At 40.0% G+C, this 27,320-nt stretch overlaps 1 protein-coding gene across 5 annotated transcripts in view; it reads left to right on the top strand.

The window, feature by feature from the left end:
- Nucleotides 1-27,320, top strand: part of LOC108899831 (copine-8) — a 70,906-nt gene that overhangs the window by 22,949 nt on the left and 20,637 nt on the right. For 3 of the 5 annotated variants that reach the window (XR_007815000.1, XR_001963610.2, XM_018700515.2), the window contains exons 5-13: nucleotides 1,944-1,983; nucleotides 7,572-7,648; nucleotides 16,308-16,371; nucleotides 16,861-16,964; nucleotides 17,590-17,694; nucleotides 20,582-20,623; nucleotides 21,967-22,045; nucleotides 24,343-24,396; nucleotides 24,540-24,601. Coding sequence is in view for 3 of the 5 variants with exons in the window: in XM_018700515.2 (XP_018556031.1) it covers nucleotides 1,944-1,983; nucleotides 7,572-7,648; nucleotides 16,308-16,371; nucleotides 16,861-16,964; nucleotides 17,590-17,694; nucleotides 20,582-20,623; nucleotides 21,967-22,045; nucleotides 24,343-24,396; nucleotides 24,540-24,601 (627 nt within the window). In the remaining 2 variants the exon portion in view is untranslated. The other 2 variants (XM_018700518.2, XM_018700519.2) reach the window with 2 other exon arrangements.

The raw sequence follows: 27,320 nt of genomic DNA, 5'->3' as shown, positions 1-27,320 counted from the left end.
TCGCATTTCTCATTGAATTACAGAGGGGATTTCAGAGGCTTTATTTTATTAGAAGGAGACTAATTATATTATAATAAATGAACCAGGGAGCCACACCAACAACCCAACTGGGATTTGAAAGTTAGACTCAGTGAAGAGGAGTTAGTATGTCTGTGTTTGCCTATTTGCCTACTGCTACAAAATTACTAGAAGAAAACTAGTGAAGAGTCTCACTGTTCTTAATGAGGAAAAAAATGGAAATACAGTCATGTTCTAGGTCTTATCTCAGTAGATTTTTGTGCCAGTCCGACAGGGTCACGTGGACAGACCAAAGCTGAACTGATGTGAACGTCTCGTGTGTGCATTCCCACATACCTTGTGAAACCACAGCTACACTGTGTGTCATTTAGCAATTGTGACCATAACAACCACTTGAATGGGTTCTCAGTGTGTGTGTATTTTTATTGACAAATCACACACAAATGTGTTTTTGTATGTGTTCTGTGAAGACATACACCCATGAACCACACACACTCTGAGGACACTAGTTGTGCTGTGGCATTCTCATACCCAGCAGATGTGAGGACATCTGTGTTGTGTGAGCGGCTCTGCCCTCTCATTTGTTTAGGTAGCTGTATAAATGGATGAATACATGCCTCTACACTCGCTGTCTCTTGAGAGGTTTTCTGAATAAAACTGAGCATCTGAGGAACAAAGCAGCACACTGGCCTTTTGTTGGTCTTTGTGTGTGTTTGAGTGTATGCTGCTATCATTCAGGGTCCACATCACCGCAAGAGAAACATGCATGTACCTTTGTGTGTGTGAATGTGTTTGCATCTGCATTCCTCTACTTTTAATGTCAGCTCATACGCATGTGTGTTGTGTGTTTAGTATGTGCGTGTGCAGACCTAGCTTACTGCTCCCTTCATGTCTAACAGCCGTGGACGGTTGGTGCAGAGGGTAACACAGTCTGAGATGATAGCAGATGAAAGACTGTTTCCTCCCTCAGGCCTATGAAGATGAGATCTGTGTGAAAAGCACAGGTTATTAAATACTAGTCTGTCCTCTGAATATGAATTAAGAGACTGCACTGTGTGTACCAGCCCTCTCTTTATCACTATTAATAGTGTGTATTATGGATTTCAAAGCAGTTTAACTTACAATCTGTATCACTCCACAACTGCTAGTTATTCTAAATAAAACACTCTGAGCTATCACATAATTGTACAAAGTCATTTTAAGTACACAGTCACGCTTCAGATTCTTATCAATTTAGAATCCAGATTACTCATACACATCCACATCCACATTATTCAGAAGGTTCTTTTAAAGTAACTAAATTGCCCCTCATTTCTTCCTCAAAATATTGCCCAGCAAAGGGCAATCCATTTTTAGTGGCGGGTGAAATGACCTGAGCTGTGAAATGACCTGAAGTTGCTGAGTGAATGGCTTGTCTGATTGCCTCCCATTTTTCAGCGTAGCCTCTGCACTGGAGGGGCCATTTCTGGACACATTTTCCTCTCTGCATGTATCATATATAAGAGAGGGCCTGCAGGTGGAATGGAGGAATAAAAAGTGTGAATAATTTTCTAAGAGACATAAAAATAGAAAAAACGACAGCATGATGGCAGTGCTTAATCTAACACTAATGAGCAGAGATGGAAATGCAAATGTACATATTTACTCACTGGCACAATATTTCTCAGTTTCTCTTCATCTCGCTCTCACATACAAAAACACGTATGCTCTCACAATCATATGTGTGACTGCCAATTAGTCCATTTAGTGTCAGTTTAATGGAGGATGCCTGTGAGCCTGTGATGGTGGGAAGTGAACTACCCGGAGCCTCTGGTGAGATCGCCGCTGACAAGCTGCTTGGACCCATTACTGATTTACCCTGTCTGTAATCCCTGTTGTGTTCCCAGAACTGACTCTCTCACTCTCTTTTCCCTTTTTTTCTGTAGGTATGATGTTGACTCCAAGAGCGCCAACCTGTCAAAACACGTGAGTACCAAAACGTGTCTTGATTATATGCGTTTTTGTGTGCACATGAAGGCATGTGTGTTCACATTTATTTCTGTCTCTGCACATTTTTGTTTGATTTCATTGTATGAGTGTGGGTGAGTGTTTGTGTGAGCATGATTGCTGTCCTTGTCATTACCTCCCATTAGCCTCATTTCAGCCACATAACAGTAATCTGGCCATTACAATGAGTGTGTTTATCATTTACCGTAATAGCCCATTCCCAGAATGGCCTGTAATTCATTTGGAAATTAAATAAACACTGATTTCCCCTGTCCACCCTGCTTTTTTCCATTGATAGCAGTGATTAGCATAACCGTAATTAGAACCAACAATGTGATAACTTTGTTTGCTGGCAAAAGTAATAGCTGTGTCCTGCTTACTGCATCATGGGGATTGTAGTTCAAAGAGGCAGAAGCAGCTTGTACTCTTGCAAAGGTTTTCGGTGATCATGTTTAAAGCAGTTGACTAGCCTTTTAGACCAGTTGTTTTTGAATGCTCAATTTATTTTATGGACCAAGTCATAGTCAGTGAATCTTTTTAATCATCTTTTGATGAAATTTAGTTACTAAACATTTATAGAGGTACTAATGCTTTGGCATGTATGAAAAACCCTCAACCCTTTTTACATATTGGCATTTTAGCATGTGCAGTCCCACCAGTGTATAATCAGCAAAGAGTCCAAACAGGCTTTGGCCAATAAATAATCAAACTATTCCAGTCCATAACATTTTTTTAATGGAGTAATCAAATGCAATAAAACATGTCAATTACTGAGCTTTATAGGTGCTGGGATTTTGTTATCTTCAGTCAGAGCCAGGCTAGCCATTAACCCCTTTTCCCAGTCTTTATGCTAAGCTAAGTTGGCTAGCTGCTGGGGGTGGCTTTATACTTGCAGAGACATGAGTTGTCTTCTTACCTAACTCTCGGCATGACAAGTATTTCCTGAAATATCTAACTTTTCCTTTAAAAGGTGGTGTGTGGTGTGCAGGGTGTGTTTCCTGAAGGTCTGTGTCTGACTGTAATCTCATTTACAGATGCCTGTTTTCATGAAATCATCTTTACAGTGATATCTGAGAGATGTTTGAGCAGGTGTTTGCTGTGGTAACAACCAACAATGACCTTGACTATCGCTGACCAATGAAAGGTCATACAACAATAAAAAAAACAATACAGCATAGGGGATATAAATCTAATATTGCTGTCTTTTCCACTCATAAACTCTTATCTGGCTGTTATCTGGTTAGTTACAGTAAGGCCAGGGTGCATGCAAGGTGCAATATCGCTTCCTCCTGCTGTTGAACAGTTTTTGGCCTCTACCGAAAACAAATCTAATTTCAAGCCACACTCTTTTGACTTTTGTGTGTGCTTCTGAGCAGAGCTGCAACTGTCACTTTGCCCTTGAGGCACCGCACTCCAGCCCTTTATCAGTGTTTGCTTTTGTGTCCAACCCAACCAGTCCCCCCGCATAACATACAACAGACAGACAGTCACATGACTTCTTCTCTTTGTATCGTGTGATAAACAACAGATAAGAGGCTGACATTATTGCAAAGAAGAAAAGGAGGCAGGCATTGTGGGGCAAGAGGTTAAAGAGGAGTAAATCCCAAGTTAATCAGAATATTAGAAGATAAACAATAAAATACTGTTACCTTAGACTCCCAAATTAATATGTTAAATTGATTAAGTAAACAATCTTCTAAAACATACAGTCTCTTACAGCATGCTCTGTTATAATTGTGTAGTTTTTTACTGGAATATAGCAAAACATTTAATTGAATAATGCATGTCCTATCAGGGGACATATACTTGTGACTAACAAAGGCCAGTTACGTGAATGTGGACTGTATTGTTAACTACACTATGCCAACAAGTTCCCCTGAAACCAAAAACAATATTTATCTTTCTCTGAGAGATATTTCATGACCTCAGGTGGATAAATATACTGTACACCTGTCCACCTCAGCCTGCTGGTGTTGCAGCTCCCGTCCTTTCAGACAGCCGGGGTCTTCAGAACATCATCCCGCCGCATAAACCAGTCAGAATTAGTGTGTGTGAATATTGAATATTATTTGGTCACAGTGGTCACAGACACTGAGGTTGAGCTCTGAAGCTAATGATCATTAGCAGAGCAGTGTAGAAAACGTTCAGCTAGCAGCTTCCCATTTTTAGCCAGTGCTAAGTGTTACTTTAGGTGGTTAAAATGACAAATGTCGTTTCAGCTGTCACTAATTACTATTATCACAAGTAAATTCTGTGAGTAACATGATGACAGGCCTAAATTAAACTTGGTTGATGTCAGTTTGTGCGCTCTCTGCACACTGCTGTCAATACTTGTCAAAGACAGCTTGTGAGGAGAGAACCTCCACTCTGTGACACCACTGTACAACCACGAGTGAACTGAGTGAGTGCATAATTAATCTATGACTGATTATTGATCGGTATGAATGTTGTTGATCACGTGGAATTTAATGAACACATTTGTATCAACAGGTTTATGTAGTGTGTCTTGAAGCAATATGATGATTTTCACTATGTGGCAGTAACCAGCAGGAGATGCAGTTAAAATTTAACAAAGACAACTGAGCTGGCTTCGAGCTGAAATCGAGGGTAAACATGACGTGACTAAGGAGAAGTTTGTGTTTCTGTTGAGCACCGTAGCTTTGCTTTGTTGGGTTTGACTCGGAGCCTTTTTTGTTTTGCTTTCTGTTAGTTCAATGTTAGAGGCTTTGTTTAAGAGGATTGTTGTGTGGACTATAATTTCCTCTTGGAAGAAAGATTTCATTGTGGAAAAACACACGTTCCTTAGTTGCCTATTTTCTGTTATAGGTATTTTCAGTATGAAAAATAATTAATTAAATTAAATTCATACAACAATTCCAACAGTGACACATCTTCTGTCCAGCTTTTTCACTGTCAGCGGTACTCTTCTCCCAACTGAGCTTTCAGTCACATCACATTGGTTACCAACAGCATAGAGATTACATTTACTTTGCTTTGAAGCTTTGATTTCAAGGCACATGTGGGCCTTGTTATGAATTCTCTGTGCTTTGAGGGATCTCTAAATAAGTGGCTGCCACTTGTGCTAGGTGACATCAGTACCTTTGCATCTTTAGCATCAAATAATTATGACAGTGAGCTTTACTTTAAGGTCAATTTTTAGAGTTGCAGTTTTAAAACAGTAAATGAAAGCCATTAAATGCACAGCTGGAATTTATTTCTACAGATAAATTTAATATCACAGGAAGAAACACTTCTAGTCTCTCTCAGGAATGTTCTCTAATCCATTTATGTCACTTTGTTGCGTCTCTGGATGCATTCCATTCCTCTTATGCTTCCCTTATCTCTTTATCTTTTCCTGTCACTGCGACATTCTCGCATCTTTTTCTGTCATACCCCTGCTCTCTTTCCATCTCTCCATTTCTCATTTCTCCCCCCTCATTCCGTCCTTCTGCCTCCCCTTCTTGCCTCTTTCTTGAAATCAATAATCTCATACAAGAAGAGACAGGCGTGTTGGCTCAGAGGCAGCGTACTGTCTAACCGGCCTCGGTGCGGGTCTCAGGAGGGAAAGTCTTACAGCCAATCCATTAGATGGTGTTTTAGCATGGGAGCTGTAGGCTGCAGGCACACCTGGGAACGAGAGGGTGACAACGAGTGTGAAATACAGAGAGAGAGAGGTGGAGAGACTGGGGGAGAAGTAAAACACACACTCTTATACTGTTCAGTTCATGAGAAAGCACTAAGTTGTATCTCTAATAAGTTTCAGCTTTTATAAAGGGTTTGTATGTTGTAACTAATGGAATTGTTGCTAATTTTATACGTCAATATCAGCTTAAAATAAGAATGACTCTGGGGTTGCCAGGTTGTGAGGGTGCAGATATTTAAGGTGTTAGATATGATGCTAATTTAGCTTAGCACATAGACAGGACACAGGGACGCAGCCCAGCTCCGTCTAAAATCCACCTCCCAGCACAGTCAGATGAGAAGGTCAATAACTCTCATGTCTGTCCATTAGATATAATTATGTAGGCTATGAGTGGGTGAATGGCAGCTCAGCGTAAAGACTGGAAGCAGGGGAAAACATCTAGCCTGGCTCAGTTTGAATACTGACTCACCAACAACTCACCAAGTAGAATATCCTACACAAAATATAAATGAAAAGACTTAAGGAAGTTACTTCACCCAGCAAAGAAAAGGTTTGACACAGACTCAGTGTAAAACCACAACTTCTTGTTTAGATGTAACTTTACTGAGATTCAGAGGTGGTTGAAGGCATTTTTTGATAATGGTGCTTTTTTCCTATATAGATAAAAATTGAGCAGCTTTTTAATAATAAACAAACTTTCAGGAGAGCTGCTACAGCTCTGACCAGGGCTAACCTCCTAGCTTCCCTGTCATCAACAGTAGAGCTGCTTGCACCCTCACTACTGTCGATTGCAGATTGCATGTACTCCTACATGTGCACCTCTGCTCAAGAATCTAGTCATATGTTAATGGTTCCACTTCTGCTACAGAGTAATGTGTTTTTCCTTAAAACTGGTGTCCATAATGTTTCTAACCATCTTCATTTATCTGCTTACCCTTTGGATCTCTGTCCTATCTAACAGTTAATTTTTCTGGAACATTAGTCAATGGAGCTACACCCACACAACTATCTTTTTCACATTAACTCTTTTTCTAGCCCATTCTGTTATATATATTTAGCCATTAGTTGCACACAGCCAATTTTCTGATGGACCTCATGCTGGCAACAGCCGCAGTTGCTAGGAGATTTCTGACTTCACTGCACAGCCTCTAACATCAGAGACAGGGGAAAATAGCATTAAAAAACATTTAAAGTGTTATTTCACTGCTTATTATGGCCAAAACAAATAAAGTCATGTGACTGTATGCACAAATTGATGATGAGACCGACAAGCTAGACAGTCAGGCAGACATAAAGCCGGGTAGATGGATAGAGATAGAGACAGAATAACAGAGGAGGCTAATCAGTGGAGCAAAGAGAATCCATTATGTTAGTGCTGCTTGGAGCTGCTCCCGTCAGATATTAGAGACGGTGTCCAATAATGAAAAATGTTCCCACCAGTGTGCCCCCTGGTGAAGGAGGAATGAAGATGCCATGTTTCTGTAATAGCCTCCATACATTAGTAGTTTTTTTAATATCATATATTTTACACTGGATAAAATGATTGCTACTCTTTTTTTGCTGCCAGACAACTTAGTAACTGTCTCTAGGACTGGCACAGACAGGGTTTTTGTATATGCACACTCTGCTCCATCTCTCTGCCTTTCTGTCAGAATCAGCTGTAAAGTTTCATTATGTGATGGTGGTTTAATTTACCAGGAAAGTGGCAAGGGAGCAGAGTGGGGCAGGTGTGAGGGCTGGTGGGAGGAAGGCTCAATCTACTTGCCAATATTATCTGTCTGTGGGGAATACAGAGGTGTTTGAAAAGATTTGGGGCCTGTAGGGCTGCACTCTTTGTCGCTTTATGGCTGTGAGTAATTTTATATCATGTGATGATGCTTTTGTTTTTTTAAACGGCCTCACTTTTCTCTCATTGACTCTGCAGGATTTCCTAGGCCAGGCCTACTGTACACTCGGAGAGGTGGTCGGCTCGCTCGGCAGTCGCTTGGAAAAAGCTCTAGGGTGAGTATGTGTGTCCATGGCTGCCAATATTTCAACAACCAGCGCTGATTGATGATCACTGTCAATAACATGAAATGACTACCAGGGCTGATGGGACTGTTTTCTCCAGAGAGTGTAGAACCCAGGCATTTCATTGACTTAACGGTGCATCATCGTTTCACAAAGATTGTTCTCTATACCTGCGCTGGCTTCATCAGTTCTGAACACTCTCTGCCACTTGTACCTGAAAAATGCACTGAGGGAAATGTCTAAGCATGTCTGTCTTACTAAACAGTACTTTTAAGTGCACAGCACTTGATTTGTGATTGATGCAAAGTTTGCATTCATTCTCAGAGAAGTTTGGTAAATGTTAGACTGGTACTGTAAATCCACCTGATTTACTAACAAGGTGACTTGTTAAAAAGCTTGTGAATGTTAGTATACCATGAGAAAAACAATGAAATCCTTTGAGTCATGTGTTAGATGTCAGGCAGGAGCTGTGAGATATGTTTACATTTACCCAGAAAAGAATACCTGCTGCTTGGTAATTGGAGTGACTCGCACAGTATCAAGGGTGCACCCCTAACTTCTCTTTCTGGGAAAAGCTAAGCCTGAGGAACAGCGCATAGTTGCACAGTGCAGAAGCTGCTAATGAACATACACACAAACATGCACATACATGTACTCATAAACCTCCTACGCGCTTGAAGGTTTTCCAATATACAACACAACACTGATTCTCTTTACATTGATCGTGTTCATCGGGCTTGTTAGGCAGCAACACACAAAGCATCTGCATCTGTTTGTGTGTGTATACGTGTTTCCTTGCATGTATGCCCACAAAGGTGAGAGTCTAATTATACTTCTACATCCCTTTTGATGTGAAGTAGACATGAAGTTATTTGAAGTTAATTAAAATGGCGATGTCTAAGAAGAAGAAGTACATAATAGCATAAATGAGCCTGCAGTCTTGTTTATAACCCCCAGATATTGATGCATCAATTTTCATGCAAGCAAAATACATGAACCCATTCTGGATATCTTTCATGTCTAAATTGACTTCTTTTCCCTTAAGGAAAGCTGAATTCACACTCAGTAACATACATTATACATTAGATTAGTACTGTCACAGTGACCCATGGGTTTTGTTACTATATAATGCTTTAAAGATGCTATATGTAAGCTTTTGCTACGTAGCCAACGTTAGCATTAACAGCAGTTTACATACCCTTCATTTCTTTACTTGCTTCCATTTCTATCACTTCTTTTTTTCTACTGAAGTTAGCATGCTAACCAGTTATCCCCAATGTCCAATATATTATGGTTAATATTTTTAAAATGCTGATGTATGTATATCAGTATTTAAAACATTATTTTATGAATTAACTGACCAGAGCTGGGGCTGGGGATGATCAAAATACATTTTCAAACATATCCATCTGTTGTGCTGCAGCTATCCCAGCTGTTAAAACTGCCCCTCTGTGCTCCTTTAAAATACTACAAACTTTTCCTAGCACACAGAGTTAGGAGTAGATAATCCAAAGAAACCGCTTTGATAAAAAATATCTACACTGACAGCAAGCTGTTTCCACTTTCATGAAAATTATCTTTTTGTCTCTGTTTTAGTGACATTTTGAAGGTGTACCACATCTCCTAAGATGCTGCTGTTAGCTCCAATCTGCTGCAACACTTCCACACTATCTCTCTATTCTCAGATATTATACAAAACACTACACTGGAGGAGAACTATGATACAGGTTACATAGGGTCAAACATAACAGAAATGAATGTAGAACTATGTTAGTATTAAAATATCATTATTATTATCAGATAGTTGATGTTAAAATACTTGGATCAGAATCAGCAGCAAAATGTGTTTCATTAGGAGCTCTAACGAGGATACATCATTATCTACTTCTATCCACAATGTTGCTCTTTTGGCCTCCTCTTCACACATTCATCTCACAGTTGAAGCTCACTTGGCTTCTTTTCACTTGAGTTTTTTAATCCAATTTGCTTCTTCATTTGAAGCCTTGATGAGCCTTGCAATCTAAAAAGGGGGGGTGGGGGGTGTAGGGGGCAAAATAACAGCCAAGCTGGCATCCCTTCACTGAACATTGTCAACAACCTGGCAACCTGGGAGTGTGTGTGTGTGTGTCTTTTTTAATGTGTGTGCATACCGCTGTTCCTCTTCACTTCAAAGCAGCTCTGACATCCACTTGAGCAACAATCGCCATGGTGATTTCTGTGGCAGGTTTCCCCACTCAGGGAAGGAAAGATTGTGTGTCCATGTTTGTGTGCATGCACACACCTATACGTGCACCACAGATCCCTCCTAAGTGCAAAATGATGTTGTCCTCCCTGAAAGCTGTACTCGAGAAACCCCTCCCTCCACTCTTCATCAGCCATTTGCTAATGGTGACACTAATGGCAAAACCACCACTGCTCCTCTGTGGTGCTGTGGTCCTAATCTGAGGTTTTGAGGCCACAATAAATTATTAATCATATATCTTTACCAACAGAAAGATGGTTGTGGAGAACTTTTCTAGACTTCTAAAATGCAAGGCCATATACAATATTAAAAACTCCTAATTTTTTTTTACCATGAATGGTCTTACATTTTGAGACAAGAAATCACATTGACTCAGAGGACAGGATGTAACGCTGCTCATTTAAATGTGAAATGTGTTGTTCTTCAGTTTCAACCAAGTCTGTTTCTTTTCTTCTTCTTTTAATTTGATTGTTTTGCTCTCTGTCTTTGCTCTCAGCAAATATATGCAGCTAAAGAAAGATGGAAGTGCATTTATTGAATTGAAATATGCCACAGGTGTCATATAGACCATTTGTAGACTTTGTTAACGAATCACAAGTGAATCACAAGTGAATATAAATAGAAACACTGTACACATTTATTAAAAACAAAGAGACTGAAGCTACAGCTGTTGCAGTAGTTGTCCTGCTGGGGTTGTGTCTGTATGTGTGTCTGTATGTGTGTGTGTGTGTGTGTGTGTGTGTGTGTGTGTGTGTGTGTGCACGCGTTAGACTTCGTCAAACACACACCTGCAGCCTGACACGATAGGGGGGGATCTTTAACAATTTTAATGAGTGCTAATTACAGCTAATTACACTGTTCAATCAAACTCCAGTGGGCATTCAGGTGTGTGTGTGTGTGTGTGTGTGTGTGTGAGTATGACAGAGAGACTGAGAGCATCAGAAAGTAACCAACAACAGGAAGCAAAACACTGGCAGGTACAGTATCCTGTACTGCAAGGTTCCCAGCTGCCCACAAGTATGTGTGTGTTCGTTTTGCCTCTTAATGTGATTACTCTCATTTGAGCTGGTCTGTCGTCCCTCATTATTTTATCTACATTTGACCACTACCTAGTGCAATCATAAATGATCCACATGTAAATTAATGAGCTTTAGCGGTGCTTTAAGACACAGGCAGGCTAGCTGTTTCCCCCCATTTCCAGTCTCTGTGCTAAGCTAAGCTAAGCGGCTGCTGGCTGTAGCTTCATATCTATGACATGAGAGTAGTAATAATCTTCTCATTTAACTGTCAGCAAGAAAGCAACTATGTGTATATTCCAAAATGTCGAATTATCTCTTCAACTTGCAAAGACACTTAATAATACAGTTTTAAATGATGACCATTAATTTCACCACGGCCTCAGCTCCTCAGAAGTATACCTATAGCAAAAGTTTAAAATGAATTCGGTGTGCTGCAATTTGTAGCTAATAAATCCCTTTTTGACTTTTAAATGACTTTTAACGATGGACGTGTTAACCTCACTCACTCAAATTTGCATGAGAGCACTCAGGTTTAGTGAATACCACCTGAGACGTTTTGCAGTGAATTTGCATTTTATTGCTGATAACAATTTCACTTGAAATTCTGATGCTGACGTTCGTTTTGATGGTCTCTTGAAGACTCAGTAAGGCAATTTTTCAATTTCCACCTCTCCCTTGTTTTTTTTTTTTCATCCTTTTATCTTCTCCCGTCTTTCCAGCTCTCCATCTTTGTCTCTGACTCACTCACCTTTTTTTCACTCACTAGGGTCATAGAGAAACCTCGCTTCACCTTAGGAGAATTTTAGATACAAGTTCAGGAATGTAAAGACACACACACACACACACACACACACACACACAGGCTGGTAGATTAGAATACAAGCCTGATTGTGATTATTTGTAAAGGGAGGGAAAAAAACTCTCTATCTACCTCTACCTCTGATGTGACATGGATTTGATGCCAGTGTTTCTATTGTGAGAGAGAATTATGAGTTTCCTTTAGTGGGAACGCGTGTGTGTAATTGTGTAATGTAGAAGTGTGTGTCGGGGCGTGACAAAGAATAGATGAACTCTCATGGTTTTATAATTATAATTGATATCTTATTCAGGTATTCTCCCTTTGTGGGGAATATGGTGAGTGAGTGAGTGAGTGAGAGAGAGAGTGTGAGAGAGTGTGTGTGTGTGTGTGTGTGTGTGTGTGAGTGTGTGTGTGCGCACGCACGTGTACGTGTGTGTGTGTGTGTGTGTGTGCGTGCGTGCGTGTGTGTGTTTGTGTGTGTGTGTGTGTGTGTGTGTGTGAGAGAGAGAGCAGGCACGAGTGTTGCACTGCAGCGCAGAAGTGGCCCAGACTTAATTACCCGTCTCTCGCCAGACACTGATTGCAAGTCCATGTGTCTTGATTAGAGGATTCACAGTGTTTCCTCTCTCTCTCTCTCACACACACACACACACACACACACACACACACAGACTCACACACTCACACATACATGCATGCATACGCGGGAAGAGAGCTTGAGATATTCCTGAAGCACTTTCAACTTTGGAGTGCTTTTCAGTGTCATTAATAAAGAGAGGAAAGCAGTTTACCTGAGAATGAAAGCAAGCGTTTTCAAAAGCTTTTTATTTTTATTCAAAACACACATTAAAATCATTCACATGGTGCTACACATCAAAAATAACAGTGAAGGACCCAATTTTCCATCTTCTTTCACATCTAGGATTCTGTTTTCTCTTTCTGTTGTGGAGTAATTTAACACTGGTGCTTAAGTTTAGCAAATAACCACAACACTACAGCACAACAGTATGCTACCTGATGTGTTGTCTTAATTTTTTTCCCTATAATGGAAAGACTAATTTACACACACATACACAGAAATTGTAGTCTAGAAAACCTTGTTGTGTGGCATGAAATTTCAGTTTGAGTTGTTCCTTGTTGTCTCTGTTACATACTGTGTCTATATGCATGTATGCATACATATGTGAGGCAAAACTGTGAGATACATTATTCATCCATCCTGACTGTCGCCACCCACATATGATTTGATCTCTCAGCCAGAATAACGACCGTGGCTCTCTGGAAAAAAAAAAACAAGAGGAGTGAGAGCAAGCATTTGAGGAAATAACGAGCAGAGGAATCCCATTCGATACCCCGCCGCAGGGGCTTGGCAGAGTTGTCATAGCGACACGGATTCTGGTGGCTTCTGTGTATGTGTGTGTGTGTGTGTGTGTGTGTGTGTGTGTGTGTGTGTGTGTGTGTGTGTTTGTCTTAAACCATTTCTCCTGACATATTGTTGCAGTGAGATGACATGATTGAGGCTGAGAGGGTGAGAAACAATAGGGATGAGACAGTGACAGCGAGACAGAGTTTTACAAAGTCATCATTGTACTAAAAGTTTTATTTGCGTCTTCTGTTCTACAGTCATGGCAGACATGTTCATATATATATATATATATATATATATATATATATATATATATATATATATATATATGTGTGTGTGTGTGTGTGTGTGTGTGTACATAAAGTTTGGATGATATTAAATGATATTAAATGGCTGGTACAGTGACAACCCACACAGCTCATTATTTTTAATTAGCTCTGCCTTTGGTGGCCTCTCTGCCCTTTGACACCACCACACTGTATCAGCATCTGTTTATGCTGCTATGCTGCTCATAATGTTTGATGCTGCTCGTGTGTCCAACAAGTAATTATCAGAGACAAAAGAGGAAAAGCAGGGGAGCGGGTGGAGGAGGTCATTATTGAAATGTGGATAATTGGACTGAGAGCTCTTAAATGATATTGTGAAATTGTTGAAAATCAGATGAAGTGGGTGGAAGGTCAAGAGCAAATATCAAAATGCCCCTTGTCTTTGAAGAAAGGGTATTCTGTGTTTCTGCTGTACTAAATTTGCTGAATTCAGAGCTTGTAATAAAAATGCTCTCAGTCATCAGTGTTACCAGGAAAGTTATTTTATTTCACTCTTGCATGTCAGCACTTCCACTTGGATGGTAAAATAATTTACGAGAGGATATTAATAATCCAAGGGCACGCCTTTGTAAATGGCGTAGCATTACCCACAGTGCAGCAGAAAAGGCAGAACTCTTTTTTAAGTGAGGTTTTATTATTACAGAGACCGATTCCACTACAACCACTGCTCTGAAATACAGGGGACCTGTGATACGTTTTATTGAGTGGCAGTAATACTTCCTACAGGAAGTATGTCAGTGTTGCTTCATTGATTTTTTTCCTCTAACCCTCTCTCATCATACTGTCTCTGGTAATGCTGTTGCTGGAAAGAGGTCTCAGTAATTGCTCCTCAGAGCAGTGATGAGAATTTTGGTGGTCAGGGTAAAATACAATTTATCAGACTGATTTTAGATAATAATAGTGTGCTGGTTTTATTCTGTGTAGAAATAAAAGAAACTATTTTCTGCCCATCAAGTTACAGGAGCAAGCGTTTACAGTGGATCTCTGTAGTAAATTCTATTAGTGTTTTAGGCAGATGAAAAGGTTCTTCCTTGCTGTCTGCCTTTCTTTCTGGCTATTTTACCATTTCAGTCTTAATTAGTCTCAATCACTCCTCCTCTGAATATCTGTTATTCACTTTGTGCAGCTAATTCAAACAAATTATTTGACGCCACCTCCACATGCTTTGTGGAAATAAGGGAAAGTAACAAAGAAAGGTCTCTTCTCCCCCTGATATGTTATTGTTAAAAAAGGAGGAAAAGGGAAAAGAAAGAAAAATTCTCTCTCAGCTCTTCAATGCTAAGTATCAGTTCCAGGATCTGTTTCATTTTGATAAATCTGCCATTTCGAAGGCACTCCCCCTCCCCAGTTCCTCGTGCCCGAGTAAAAGGAGACTTGAATTACATTCATGCAGAGGTCCTCGACCCCAATTCTGGGCTGTCTAAATGACTGCCTGAGTCGATTTCTGTCAGGTGGTTTTCTCAGAGCGGCGCTCATCAGACGACAGGCCTCTTTGTGAGATTGCAAGTCTTCTCAAAAGTTAAGTCAAATTATGTTGTCCTGCTCTTCGTCCCGCGCATGGATAGCTTCTTTTTACTTCATCTGCTCTGAGGATTGTGTTGGGAGAAGGTGCGTCACCATATCCAGGTATCGAGATATGCAGAATCTAATACATAGTTTTAACTAAAATATAACTGCCCTGGTGTAGTCATGGTAATGATAAATGCATTGGACTACTATTTGAAAGAGAAAGGATTAAAGAGGAGAGGATGAATGTCAGGAGCTTCACAATCTGACCTTGTCCACTTCCTAATGGACTAAAAGAAATGTTTCCAGTTTCAGATGTTGAGGTTAGTCAGTATGTATGTGTGTGTGTGTGTGTGTGTGTGTGTGTGTGTGTGGGAGGAGGAGGTGTTGTAAATGATGCTATTGAGTTCACCTTCAAAACCACAATGTTTACTTAGAAAAAGTGTTTACTACACACATGCCCACACACACATACACACGCACACACGCACATCACCAACATATTCCCACGTTCATCGCAGCTGCAACGATCCACACACACAGGAAAACACACCCTCATAAAAACACCAGTACAGTCACTCCTACAATCCTAACCTGACCCGCTAATTAACATGCAAATCTCTCTCTCTCTCACACACACACACACAAGCCTTCATACAAACACTCCACTCTCAACATTGTTTCTTTTGTATCGCTGAAACGTTTCGAGGAAATGTGAAGCAATAAAACTTTCCATGAGCTTTATTCCAGACCAGAGCAGGGTTGTGTTCATGAAGGCAACATTTCCAGTACTTCATAATGTGCTTTCACATTTAAGGGTGGAATCTCTGCAAGATGTGAGATACATATATACTCACATATATATATATGTGGGTCCTTAACACTGACTGAATAAAACTAATCAACAGATGCTAACAGGACTAATAATCAACACAAGAAATGTTTTGTGGAAATCCCCCCCCCCAGTATGTAATCAACCACAATTATTGAAAAATGTCAAAAGACTGATTGTGTTAGTTTTTGGGGAAGAATCTTAACTCATGTCCTGTGGTCAGCTCGCCATCACTGAGTAAACAAACAAGGCAGGAGTTTTGGATGAGTTTTGAGAACTCACACATGCAGGGTCACATCCTGCTGTGAGAAGGTCATTGAACCTCATCTGGGAACTAGCTGAGAAACATTCTTTATGTTTTCAACAACTCTTTTTCTATAGCTGCTCTGATGTCAGGATAGTCATTCCCCACCGGGAGTGTGAGTTGTTTTCCGATTATACCACACTGTCAACAGCAGAGACGTAGGAGGAAACGTACGCGTAAACAGCACGGTCATGCCAAGTGCACCACCCATGTGATTGTGATCTCTTAACCCTATGCTGTGTTGTGTCACCTACAGAGGGATCCCAGGGAAGAAATGCGGGACCATTATTGTGAAGGCGGAGGAGTTGAACAACTGCAGGGTGAGGACATGTCTGAAAAGTCTGTTGTCGACTGTCTGTTCATTTGTGTCTTGCTATGACGCCTCAACACTCACAAAGATTATTGGAAGAGTCAGAGATATTAACACATCAGTAGATAAGACTGAAACAGTTCAAATAAAGTGTAATAAGGAATTTAAAGCTTATAGTCCCAGTCATTTATTTTATGGGGCCCATAAAATAGCAGAAACAGTTAAGTCAACAGTAATAAAAGACAGCTTCTATATCAAGTCATTGAAGAAAAAGGTTTTTACCAAACTATTTTGCACCAGGATTCAGTCACAGAGCAACCCACTGGAGAAGAGACAGAGTTACCAGCTTTTCCATTAGCAGCAGCCTCAATAGACCAGAAATCTGAGTATATCTAAGTGTCTAAAAGTGAAATTCTCTTCTCTCTGTCTGTCTGAGATGGATGGACAGATGGTCCTCAGGGAGTAACAGATAATCTAGACACAAACTCTGTCTCATCAGGAGTCAGTGATGATGCAGTTCTGTGGGAACAAGTTGGACAAGAAGGATTTCTTCGGCAAGTCCGACCCATTCCTGGTCTTCTACAGGAGCAACGAGGACGGCACGTGAGTTGCCTCCTCTTCCTTCCCTCTCGCTCCCTTCCCTCATTCCTTCTTCCCTTTCATGTTTGGTTTAATCCTGCCATCCAAAGGAAATTGCTTTCATTGATTCGCCTCAGAATGAAAGCCAGGCTGCCTGTTTAAGCACGTGCGTGCGTGCGTGCGTGCGTGCGTGTGTGTGAGTGTGTGTTCGATCTAGCTCTGTGGTCTCCCCTCTCCATCCTGCAGTGTGTGACAAGTAAGATAAGACCTTGTGCCCTGAAGAGGGAAGATACCAAGTCCACTTGCTAGCCAAGGGACTAATGAAATTACCTGTTTGTAGTGTGTGTTTGTGTGTGTGCCTCTGTGTGTGTGTGTGTGTGTGTGTGTGTGTGTGTGTGTGTGTGTGTGTGTGTGTGTGTGTGTGTGTAGACAGCCCTGTAGCTTCCACAAGTCTCCACCCATACTTTCAGTGAGTGGAAAGTTGGTGAAAAGTCATTTAAATTGTATTTTTTGTTTGTCATCTCCACTCATACATTTATTTCTGCAGTACACACTTCTCCATTCTAACATGTAACTCCATTACCTTTTCTATTTCCCTTCCTGTTTTCTCTCTCTCTCTCTCTCTGCCTCTCTTTGTTGCTCTCTACAGGTTTACCATCTGCCACAAAACAGAGGTGGTGAAGAACACATTGAACCCAGTGTGGCAGGCCTTTAAGATCCCCGTCCGGGCTCTTTGTAATGGTGATTATGACAGGTACGTCTGATTTCTATTTTAGATACTAGACATAATGGTGCCGTAAATAGAACACAACAAGATAGGCAACCATCTGAATCATCCAGGAAAATGAGTATGAGTATTAAACATGCTGAAAATGTCATGCTAGGTAATGTGGGCAAATCTGAGGATATGATGGATGTTCCCATTGTGTCTAATGGCCTCTTCAGACCACTTCACACACAATGTAACACTGATGGCTGTGGCGTACATCATGAAAAAACACACACATTACGGTCTATATAGAGATTAATACAGGAGAGAGACATGTTCCATACTGATATTACATTAATGATCTTTTCAAGTTATTCAAGACAGAGAAAAGCTGGCAACAAATGAGAAGTGTGTCTATGTATGACTATGAATGAATGACTAAATGAATGAATGAATTGTTAGAACCTCAGGTTAGTGTGATTCTGAAGCCTTAAGTAGTAATATAGTGATCATCATGAACAAAAACGTAACACATAAGACTCTCAGCAGATCAGCCTCAGTTCATGGTGGATCATCTGTATTAAAGGGTCACAGGCACTGTCCATGGTGCTGATCCTGGAACTGCCGGGGACTCAGGAGCTGTCATTGATTAGTTAATGGACAGGTTGCCTGCTGTGTTTCGTGGTTGATGGAATTGCTGTTTGGGTTTTTCGTTTGTTTTCCACTATGGTCCTCTATTCCAGGTTATGAACTGGTTCCTTTTATTCATTTCTTTTCAATGTTCAGGTTTCATGAACTATGTAATTTGGTATTAGTTATAGGGAATATAGGAACTTACTCAACAAAAACATCTTGTAAACCTAATTAAGTAATTATCCCTTATTCATTTCTTGTTGAAAACTTTATTCCTCATATAGGGTTAGCCGTATCCTTGCTCACACGCAAAACTTTTCCCTGCCAGTTTTGCATGTTGAGCTGACGAACAGTGTACTGATTATAAGATCCTCAAGGTTACACTAGCAATTAATTTGAAATCATTAATTGGAAGTGTACCAACTGAAAGCTGTCTCTGCGTTCCATTTAATTAGCACCAAATAATGTGGAGTCTTCCAGGAAATGTTTTGGAAGATATCAGAAAATTATGCAAAAAATACAGAATTATAAAGCGATTTCATTAGTATTAGTACTTTAAATAGATTTCATGCACACACTCTCTTTAACTTTAAATTGGATTTCCAGCTCTTTTGATTATTTGCGTTCTAAGTGAATCCAAGTAAGAAAACAAATGAGTAGATAAGTGTGTCAGTCATGTGTGTGTGTCCATCTCCTGTGTCGATAGCAGTCATGTAGTGAAAAAGGCACAAAGAAACAGACAATAGGGTTTAGCTTAGCTTAGCTAGCAGACGGTAGCATTGATCTGAAGTTTGGTCCAATAAGCTTATTAGGGGAGTTGACTCACACCATGGCTTATCAGTGGGAGACTGAGGAAACCCACGGTGGACTGCACATACAGTACACACACACATACACACACTCACACACTGTGTCTGCCTCTCTGCAGCCTGGGAAAAGAGATAAGGATGAGCTCAAGCTGGCAAACAATAGAGAACTGTGTCTTTCTGCTTATAGGTGCTGTGATGGGCCTGTGTTCTCTCCCTCCCACACACACACACACACATACATTCACAAACACACACACACATGCAGCGAAGCCATAAGATTAACAAGCAGCCTTGTCAATTTCCTGTCACATCATCAAAGCTCAAAGTGACGGGACGTTTCCTGCTGAGATGTGGAATAACACACGCCTATAAACACATACATATATCTGGACACATTTATCACATTTATTAAGAAAGCTCTGCACACACACACACACACACACACACACACACACACACACACACACTGGTTTCTCTTGAGGAGAAAGTGTTACACCAACCAGGAAACACATGCATCCCCAGAGTGCCCATCACTATCAGCCAGCCCTTTCCCACTCCTTATTTTTATTGCCTGCTTTCCTCTAATGTGCATGTGTCTCTCTAAGCTGCTGGAAGGCCCATTAATGATGGTTTGTATTTCCACTCCATCATATTGAAAGATTAGGAGGATGGAATGGTGCAGTTTTAAATCAGATACCACTTGTTTTAGAAAGCTGTTAATGTTATAAAGTGATTACAGTAAGAAAGAGAGAGAAAGGTTATACAATACATCTGGTTACAGACTTTCACAGAGACTCAAGTACAAATGTGATTTGTCTCTACTTCCTACTGTCAAAAAGGCTAATTTAATTTGACTGGGAGAGTACGAGTGCCGTATCACTCTGTCACTCTGACTGTCTTATATTTATTTTCTGTCAGTTTTGAGTCTTCCTCTCTTCACCCTTGCTTTCTCCCTCCTCCATGCTGTCCAGCAGAGTGCCTTTTGTACTCCCTCTTTTAATTCAGTCTCTCTTCTATTAATCCTTTTGCCTCACTCGTCTCCTTCTCTACGTTTCACTCTCCTGCTTTTGTCAGAGAGAAATGACCCTCCTGTTGAAGGTATTGGTAGATAGAGTGATAGTGCAGCATATCTGTCTCTTCCAGACTATTCTATTTTGTATTCCCTCCCCCATTTCCTCGTAAGATATAATGGGATGCAGAAATAGATGCATTTGAAGATGAAGAGCGCACAATACCAGAGGCAAATACAGTGACAGGCTGGAATAAAGATAAGCTGTAGAATGGATCTGCCTCCTCTTAATGGCTTCATGACAACAATGAGGAAAAAAAGACAAATCATAAAGTATATTTTGTAATCTCACAAGCATGGTAACCTTTTAACACATCGATAGCCTTTACTGTGGAGAAAAACAGAGTTTGCTTTTTCGTCCAGCATCCTTTTTAAATGTTTTATTTTTAACTTGATCCGTATCTTTGGCCTCTGTCAACAGAACAATCAAGGTGGAGGTGTATGACTGGGACAGAGATGGCAGGTAATCCCTCTCCTTCACTCCTACTGTTATTTTTGTAATGAAACTATCATATAACCTTTTAAATTACAGGCTGCAAACACATAATCATGACAATCAGTTCAAGAGTCCCGTTCCATGATTTATGAGGTGCATGAAAGTTCCTGATTTGCAAAACATCAAGCATTTTGTATTACTGTTCTGTTCTAATTAGTTAGTCACATGCAAGACTGTGTTTAATGGTAAATAATGAATATATTTATTGTGTGAGCTCTCTAAACTTTTGCAGTTGATGAACCTTTAAATTTGTTAATTTCATTTTTACTCCACAAAAATAACAGTAACAGAATCAGTTCGATGATAGATTGATGAGTAGTCTATGGAAGCCCATTTCTGCCAGAAAAATAAAAAAAGAGTCATGGGTCATGAGTCATTTACTTTTTATCTCATCATTTTGACTTAGTAATCAAATCTTTAACTTTTTATTAAAATAATTGATAATTTATTCATTTGTTCTTTTTGTGTAGGCAATTTCTATAGTGTCATTGAATTTTATTACAAGAATCATGAGAGATGGAGATTATTATGGAGATGTGACATTTAATATAGACTGATAACCTCAGTTAGTAATCACTGTTGAATAGACAGTAATACATTTCCTTATTACGTCTTGTCTTGATTACATTAATGTTCAACATACGTTAGCTTCCTGTGTTTGGCTAATCTAATCCAAGTCGCACATAATTAACACCAGTCTGTGTTTTCAGTAGGTAAGACTGGGTGCAGGATTGTCACAGATTGACTGCTTAATGACGAGTCTGGATTCTGGCTGCTGACAGTCAGACAGAAAGAAAGAGGAGTGACATTTGTCAGGCTGTTAAACAGGGAGTCATTTCTCTATTCTTTATGATTTGCATTCTTTTCAGTGTTATTCTCAATCTGATGGAGGGAACACTATGACATTTTGGTGCGATGTTTTTCAATGAGACTGAGAAATGCTAACAATTTTAACAAGCTGTTGAGTTTTTGTGTATTGTATTTTCATGTATATGTACATGAAAATATGCTGTTTCTTTTTTCAGATGGTGTTTTTACTTCAATAGTCTCTAACAACAAATCTCATTGTTGTTACTCTCACTTTAAATGAACTAAATGGTCTTTTTTGGGACATGAAGCAGCTCGGTTTGCTTTAAAAACTCACAGCACATTACGAGAGTTACTGTTGTGTTTTGAGTTTTTATCTCATGTGTTGGGGTCGTCACTTACACACTCACATCGTGCTCTGTATTTGAAATAATTAACTGGAATTTATGATCAAACACTGCTTTTCTTTTTGATATATTCCTTTTGTTCTCTCCTCCTCTATGTAGTCATGACTTTATTGGAGAGTTCAGCACCAGCTACAGAGAACTGTCCAGAGGGCAGAGCCAGTTCAATGTCTATGAGGTGAGTGGTGTGTGAGTGTGTGTTTCTGTGTGTGAGCCTGCATGTACCTGTGTGTGTGTGTGTTTCTGTGTTAAATGCACAGGTCAGCAGGTCACTCACACACACACAGTAATTGGACTGGAGGAACTGGAGCTATTTCTACTCAAGTCAAATTAGATTAAAACTGTTCATTAAAAATCAACACATTTTGAAAATTCTAATACTGTTACTGGAGTTAAAACAGCTTTAGAGGATGTGAAAAAAGGCTTTAAAAGTAGGAATATACCACTTTAACATGAAACAGAGGGAAGCATCATGTTCTTGTTTTAAACAGACACAAACCAGCTGTTGGACTATCACACCTCAGACCAGTAGTGGTAGTGTTGTTGTTTACACATCTGGTTGGATTAGGGATGGAAATTTGTTATGTTACTGACATTTAAAAATTAATATAGCTAACTACGCAGCTAGCACAGAAAGAGAAAGTAAAGGACCAACAGAGAGCAGATGCAAAGTGACTAAGAAACTTAATGGTGCTCCACTGATTCAGCAGTGCAGGATCAACTAAACAAGATCAAAATTCATGCAGTAGAATTAGTGACTTTGTCCTTTATGATCCCATGCATTATTCTTTATTGTTAAATCAGGGCTTACATTACCCACAGTGCAATTATTATTTCCAGGCTTTAATATTTTCATGTATGAAATTTTATCCTGATGTGATGATGTTGATCTCCCACTCTCACCTAGAGACATCACAGTAAATATACAGTGTCCATAACATTTGTGTTGGGCCTTGCCAGACCCAAAGAATCCCAATCCCCATGTAGTGAGTGTAGAGTGTTAAGAACATGTGCAAGAACTGCTGGAAAATCCTGGAAAAACATTTATTTCCAATATATAGTATGTTTTAAATATACCCCCAAAACTGTACAGTATTACACACACACACACACACACACACACACACACACACACACGCACACACACACACACACTCTGACAGTTGATAGATCGCTGGCTTATCTTCTCCCAGGAAGAGTCAACACCTCTTGATTAACAGAGTACCACACAGAGAGCAGAGCACACAGGGGACTGTCATTTTAAACAGCTGCTGTTTGCCTAATAGCACTCAGATGTGCACACAGACAAAGGCACACACCACACACACACACAAAAAGGTGCATACACACATTGACAAGTATGTGAGGAACAACAGACAGATACACACACCCAGACACACACAAAGTAATTTAGTGATTTCTGGCCTGTTCCTTGACCCTGGCTTTTCCTAACTTAAAGTTGTCAGTTAGAGGGAGGGTGGCTTTGCATTGCTAAAGGCACATGGTGTGTGTGTGTGTGTGTGTGTGTGTATGTGTATGTGTTACAACCACGTTTCAATCACTGCACCTCACCTCCAGAGGCAAACGTGTCCTTGTGTGTGTACCTATTGCAATGTGAACCAAGGAGAAATGCATAAATCCACACATTTGTATGTTGTTTCCCTGAGGTCCTCTCTCTCTGTTTAACCTTGGCACAGTTTAATTAGACCATAAAGCTGTGATTTAAAAGCCCAAATCCAGTGTTTGGGATTCAAAAGGAGTTTCTGGCATGGTCCCCACATAACAGGAGCAATTGTATGTTTTAATGTGCTGGGGTCACAACATGAGAAACAAAATGAATTGAGGCTCACGGCTGGAAAAGCGCCTATTTTCTAATCTATTCACAAAACCAACGGGGTCTCAAAGCAATAAGTACAGCTGGTTTAGATGCATAGAAATCTTTATTTATCCAAGGACGGGTGACTGTGTACTCACTCTGTGTTCTGTTACATATTCATGAAGTCACACCACTCAGTTTAGAGCCACGGTCCACTTCTGGATTTAGCTGCTCCTCTGGATATGTTGAGCTTTACGAGCATTGCTCAAAGGCACATTCATGGTGGTTACCGGTTTAGAGAGGGGTGCATTTGAACATAGAGAGAGAGATGGAGGGAGGGAAGAGCAGCAGAGATTTCAATATGAGCTCAACTACTACATATACATTTCCATTTTCCCTCACAACTTGAGAAATGTAGGATATTGTTTCAATTTTATTTAAGCTTTTTCATAATTCCACTTCTGCCTGCCGAGCCCTAGTTTCAGTTTTTGGCATATAACTGAAGAAAAGGAAGTAAAGTGAAAAATAGTTTGGTTTTTTTTGGCAGATTTAAACTTCCATAAATAGTCTTAAATAACAACAATATTTTATAGTTGTTTTTGGTTAATGAAATTAAAGATTGAATGGTGGATGAATGAGGGAATTTATGTCTTTTTCAGGTGGTAAATCCAAAGAAGAAAGGGAAGAAGAAAAAATACCTGAACTCTGGAACGGTAAGGCAGTAATGTGCTACAGTTGGTCCAGGACTGATGCTTCATTTTCATACTGCTTAATGTAGTTGACCTGGGCATTGAATTTATTGTAATAGCAAGAATAAGAGACTGAAAAAGCTGATTGTGGCCTCTCTCACCTACAGGTAACACTGCTGTCATTCCTGGTGGACATTGAAGTCACCTTCCTGGACTACATCAAAGGAGGGTAGGTCAATGACCACGCATTCATTGATCCCACACTGGGAGATGGGAGTTGTTGTCCTTTAATGGGAAGGGACATGCTGAGTGTGCTGGTGCCTGTCTCTATAATAACCCCATCGTGACTCAGTGTCTGCAATATGCCAAAGATAATGATCCCTCGGTGTGAGTGAATCAGATGGAAAAGTGTACATTTGCATGTGAGAGAAAGAAATGAAAGGTGGAGAGTGAGCGACTGACAGATGGGCCGACCTAAAGTCAAGTACACGGGGCTCAGACTCTGAAGTTTGTGAGTGATCTGTGCCCTTGTGTGTAATCTTGTATTGTGTTTCAGCGCTCACCCATGTGTCTGTGTGTGCTCATATGTGTGTCTATTTACATGTGCTTGTGTACGTATGTTGCTCAGGAGGGTTGACCGTGTGCAACCAGACATGGCGTGAATGCTCGCCTACACACTCTGCCTTCATTAGACTCACAGAGGGGGAGACTGTCAAGGGAGAGAAAGGGAGTGTGTATGCGTGTATGTGTGTGTAACTTTAGAAAAAAAATCTCCATTTTCGTCCTTGTATTCTTCTGTTCCTTTTGCCCTTGCAGCTGTAGGTATTATGGAAAGTCAGCTGGATTTTAAATGTACTATATGTAAGTTTTTCCTTTTGCTATATAGTCAACGTTAGCATCAACAGCTATTTACTTACCAGTTTAGAAGAAACGTTAGAAGTTCAGCATCAGACTGTACTCCTTTACTCACCAAGAGTGTCTCCAGTGGTAGAAAGCAAGTTAGCATGTTGACTAGCTAGCCTTGGCCTGTCTGTTAATACCACATTGCAATAGTGTCCACTCTGCCCTCAGTCCAACATGAGTGGATTAAGAAGTAGTGCTGCCGAGGGGACATATTCTAACCTCTTGTCTTGTAAACGCAACACTGGCTGAGTCTCTTGGTAAAGATACAGCTGTTAATGCTAACGTTGGCCATGTAGCAATAGGAAAAACTTACATTATAGCACCTTTAAAGAGGATAAACGCCACTTTAAAAAATGACATTTTTGCCTGATTTTTCATTAAAACACACTAAGTTTGTTCATCTCATCTCTTTTCAAGCTAGCTTTTTTGTTGTTGACACTTTTGCTGATTTCAGGGGGATTTCAAATGAGGTAACACATAGCTCAAAGCAGAGGGGTAAAAATGCTGGCCAGAAATGGCTTGAGCCAATGAGAGGATTATACAAGATGCCAAAACTCTCCTTGCTACACTGTCTTCTCCCTGCAGCACAAATGATTTACAGGATTTGGGTTGTGAAAGCCTGGCTTAATCTTTGATGAACTGATTAGTTGGATGTTGAAAATTTTAGACTTTTCTACATAATTGGCGTGATTAAGATTTTACTACATCGCTGTGGTGACCACCAAGCAGCATGCTTATTTTAAACATTTAAAATCTTTTGCTCGTTTTAATCACACGTCAGGAAGAACAGGCTCATTGTAAATATAATAGAATTATATCTCAAACATTGAAAGCTGGTAGTAAGAGCTTGAGAAAGATCACTGGGTTTTTTTCTCAATATGTTTGGGATGTAATTTCATTGTGGTGGTCAGAGGAAAGGTTGGCTGTAAGTGGATTACATAGTAGCTGGACATTGAAGAAAACGTGTAGCATCCTCTGAATTATTTATCAGATGGCTCAATAAACCACTCAAACTCAATGCAGATGTGTTTGCTTTACAGTCAGCACATCCTTGCATTAGGGAATTTACTGTAAACATTGGTCCATGCCTCATTTTTACAAGACCTCTGATGTATACTCTGAACTCTGGGACCAACCTAGTTTACCAAGTATAAGCAGGTTTTGAGTATGTAGGGTATTTCCGCTGGGAAATTGACAAAGTTAGCATGCATACTATTAAAACAAAAGACATTTCTGAGTGTGCTGTTGATGTCTCAACCTGTAGCTGTTATCAGGGAGATAATTATATATTTTAGTTCTTAGTATTCATCTTTCTTTAGTATTATTCATACAGCATATATGTAAAATGTCGTAAACGTGTAAATTATTTCACAAAACTAAATCCTGAGAAACTGGTCACAAGAAGGCCGCGTACAGTGAGCAATAAACCTTTCCTCAACCCATATCTACATCCAGAATTACAAGTGATTTTTTAAGTCTTTCTTTGTAAAACAAGAGAATAACAATGTTATTGTCTCCCAGGTTGTTGTTTTTGATTCTGAGGCTGTTAAAATAGCTCCCTGACTAAGTACACCGATCAATATACTATTGATTCAAGCAGCATTAGGAATGCACTTTGCGTATGCCGGATTAAGACATTAGACGGAGCTAGTGTGTAGTGTGAGGCAGAGGTATTAATGTGCAGTGTGACAGGAAGGCTGTCATGTTTGAATATTGACACATGTTTTAGTCATGTCCCAAGTGTGATCAATTTGCATAATGGACAAGGTTGTTAGTTTGACTGAATGTAGGGAGCTGGCTTTGAAATGCATGTGTGTACTATCACCACGTGTTCCTGGCATATGTTTACTCGCTGTGTCGCTGCTAATGGAGAAATCCCATCATAAAGTCTCCCTACAAACAAGACCACGTTCCCAGCAGCACTGTCAGTCAGAGAGCACTTTGAAGCTCTCAAGAAGAGGCTTTTTTCTTTTTCTTTTCTCTCTTTTTTTTTTTTTTGGCGGTGCTTTGGGAGTGTGAGCTGGGTGTCATTACACGCATGTGTG

The sequence above is a fragment of the Lates calcarifer genome, linkage group LG18 (assembly GCF_001640805.2).
Source record: "Lates calcarifer isolate ASB-BC8 linkage group LG18, TLL_Latcal_v3, whole genome shotgun sequence".
NCBI classification, from domain to species: domain Eukaryota; kingdom Metazoa; phylum Chordata; class Actinopteri; family Centropomidae; genus Lates; species Lates calcarifer.
Note: the sequence above shows the minus strand (reverse complement) of the source record. Positions and strands in the feature narration are given on the sequence as shown.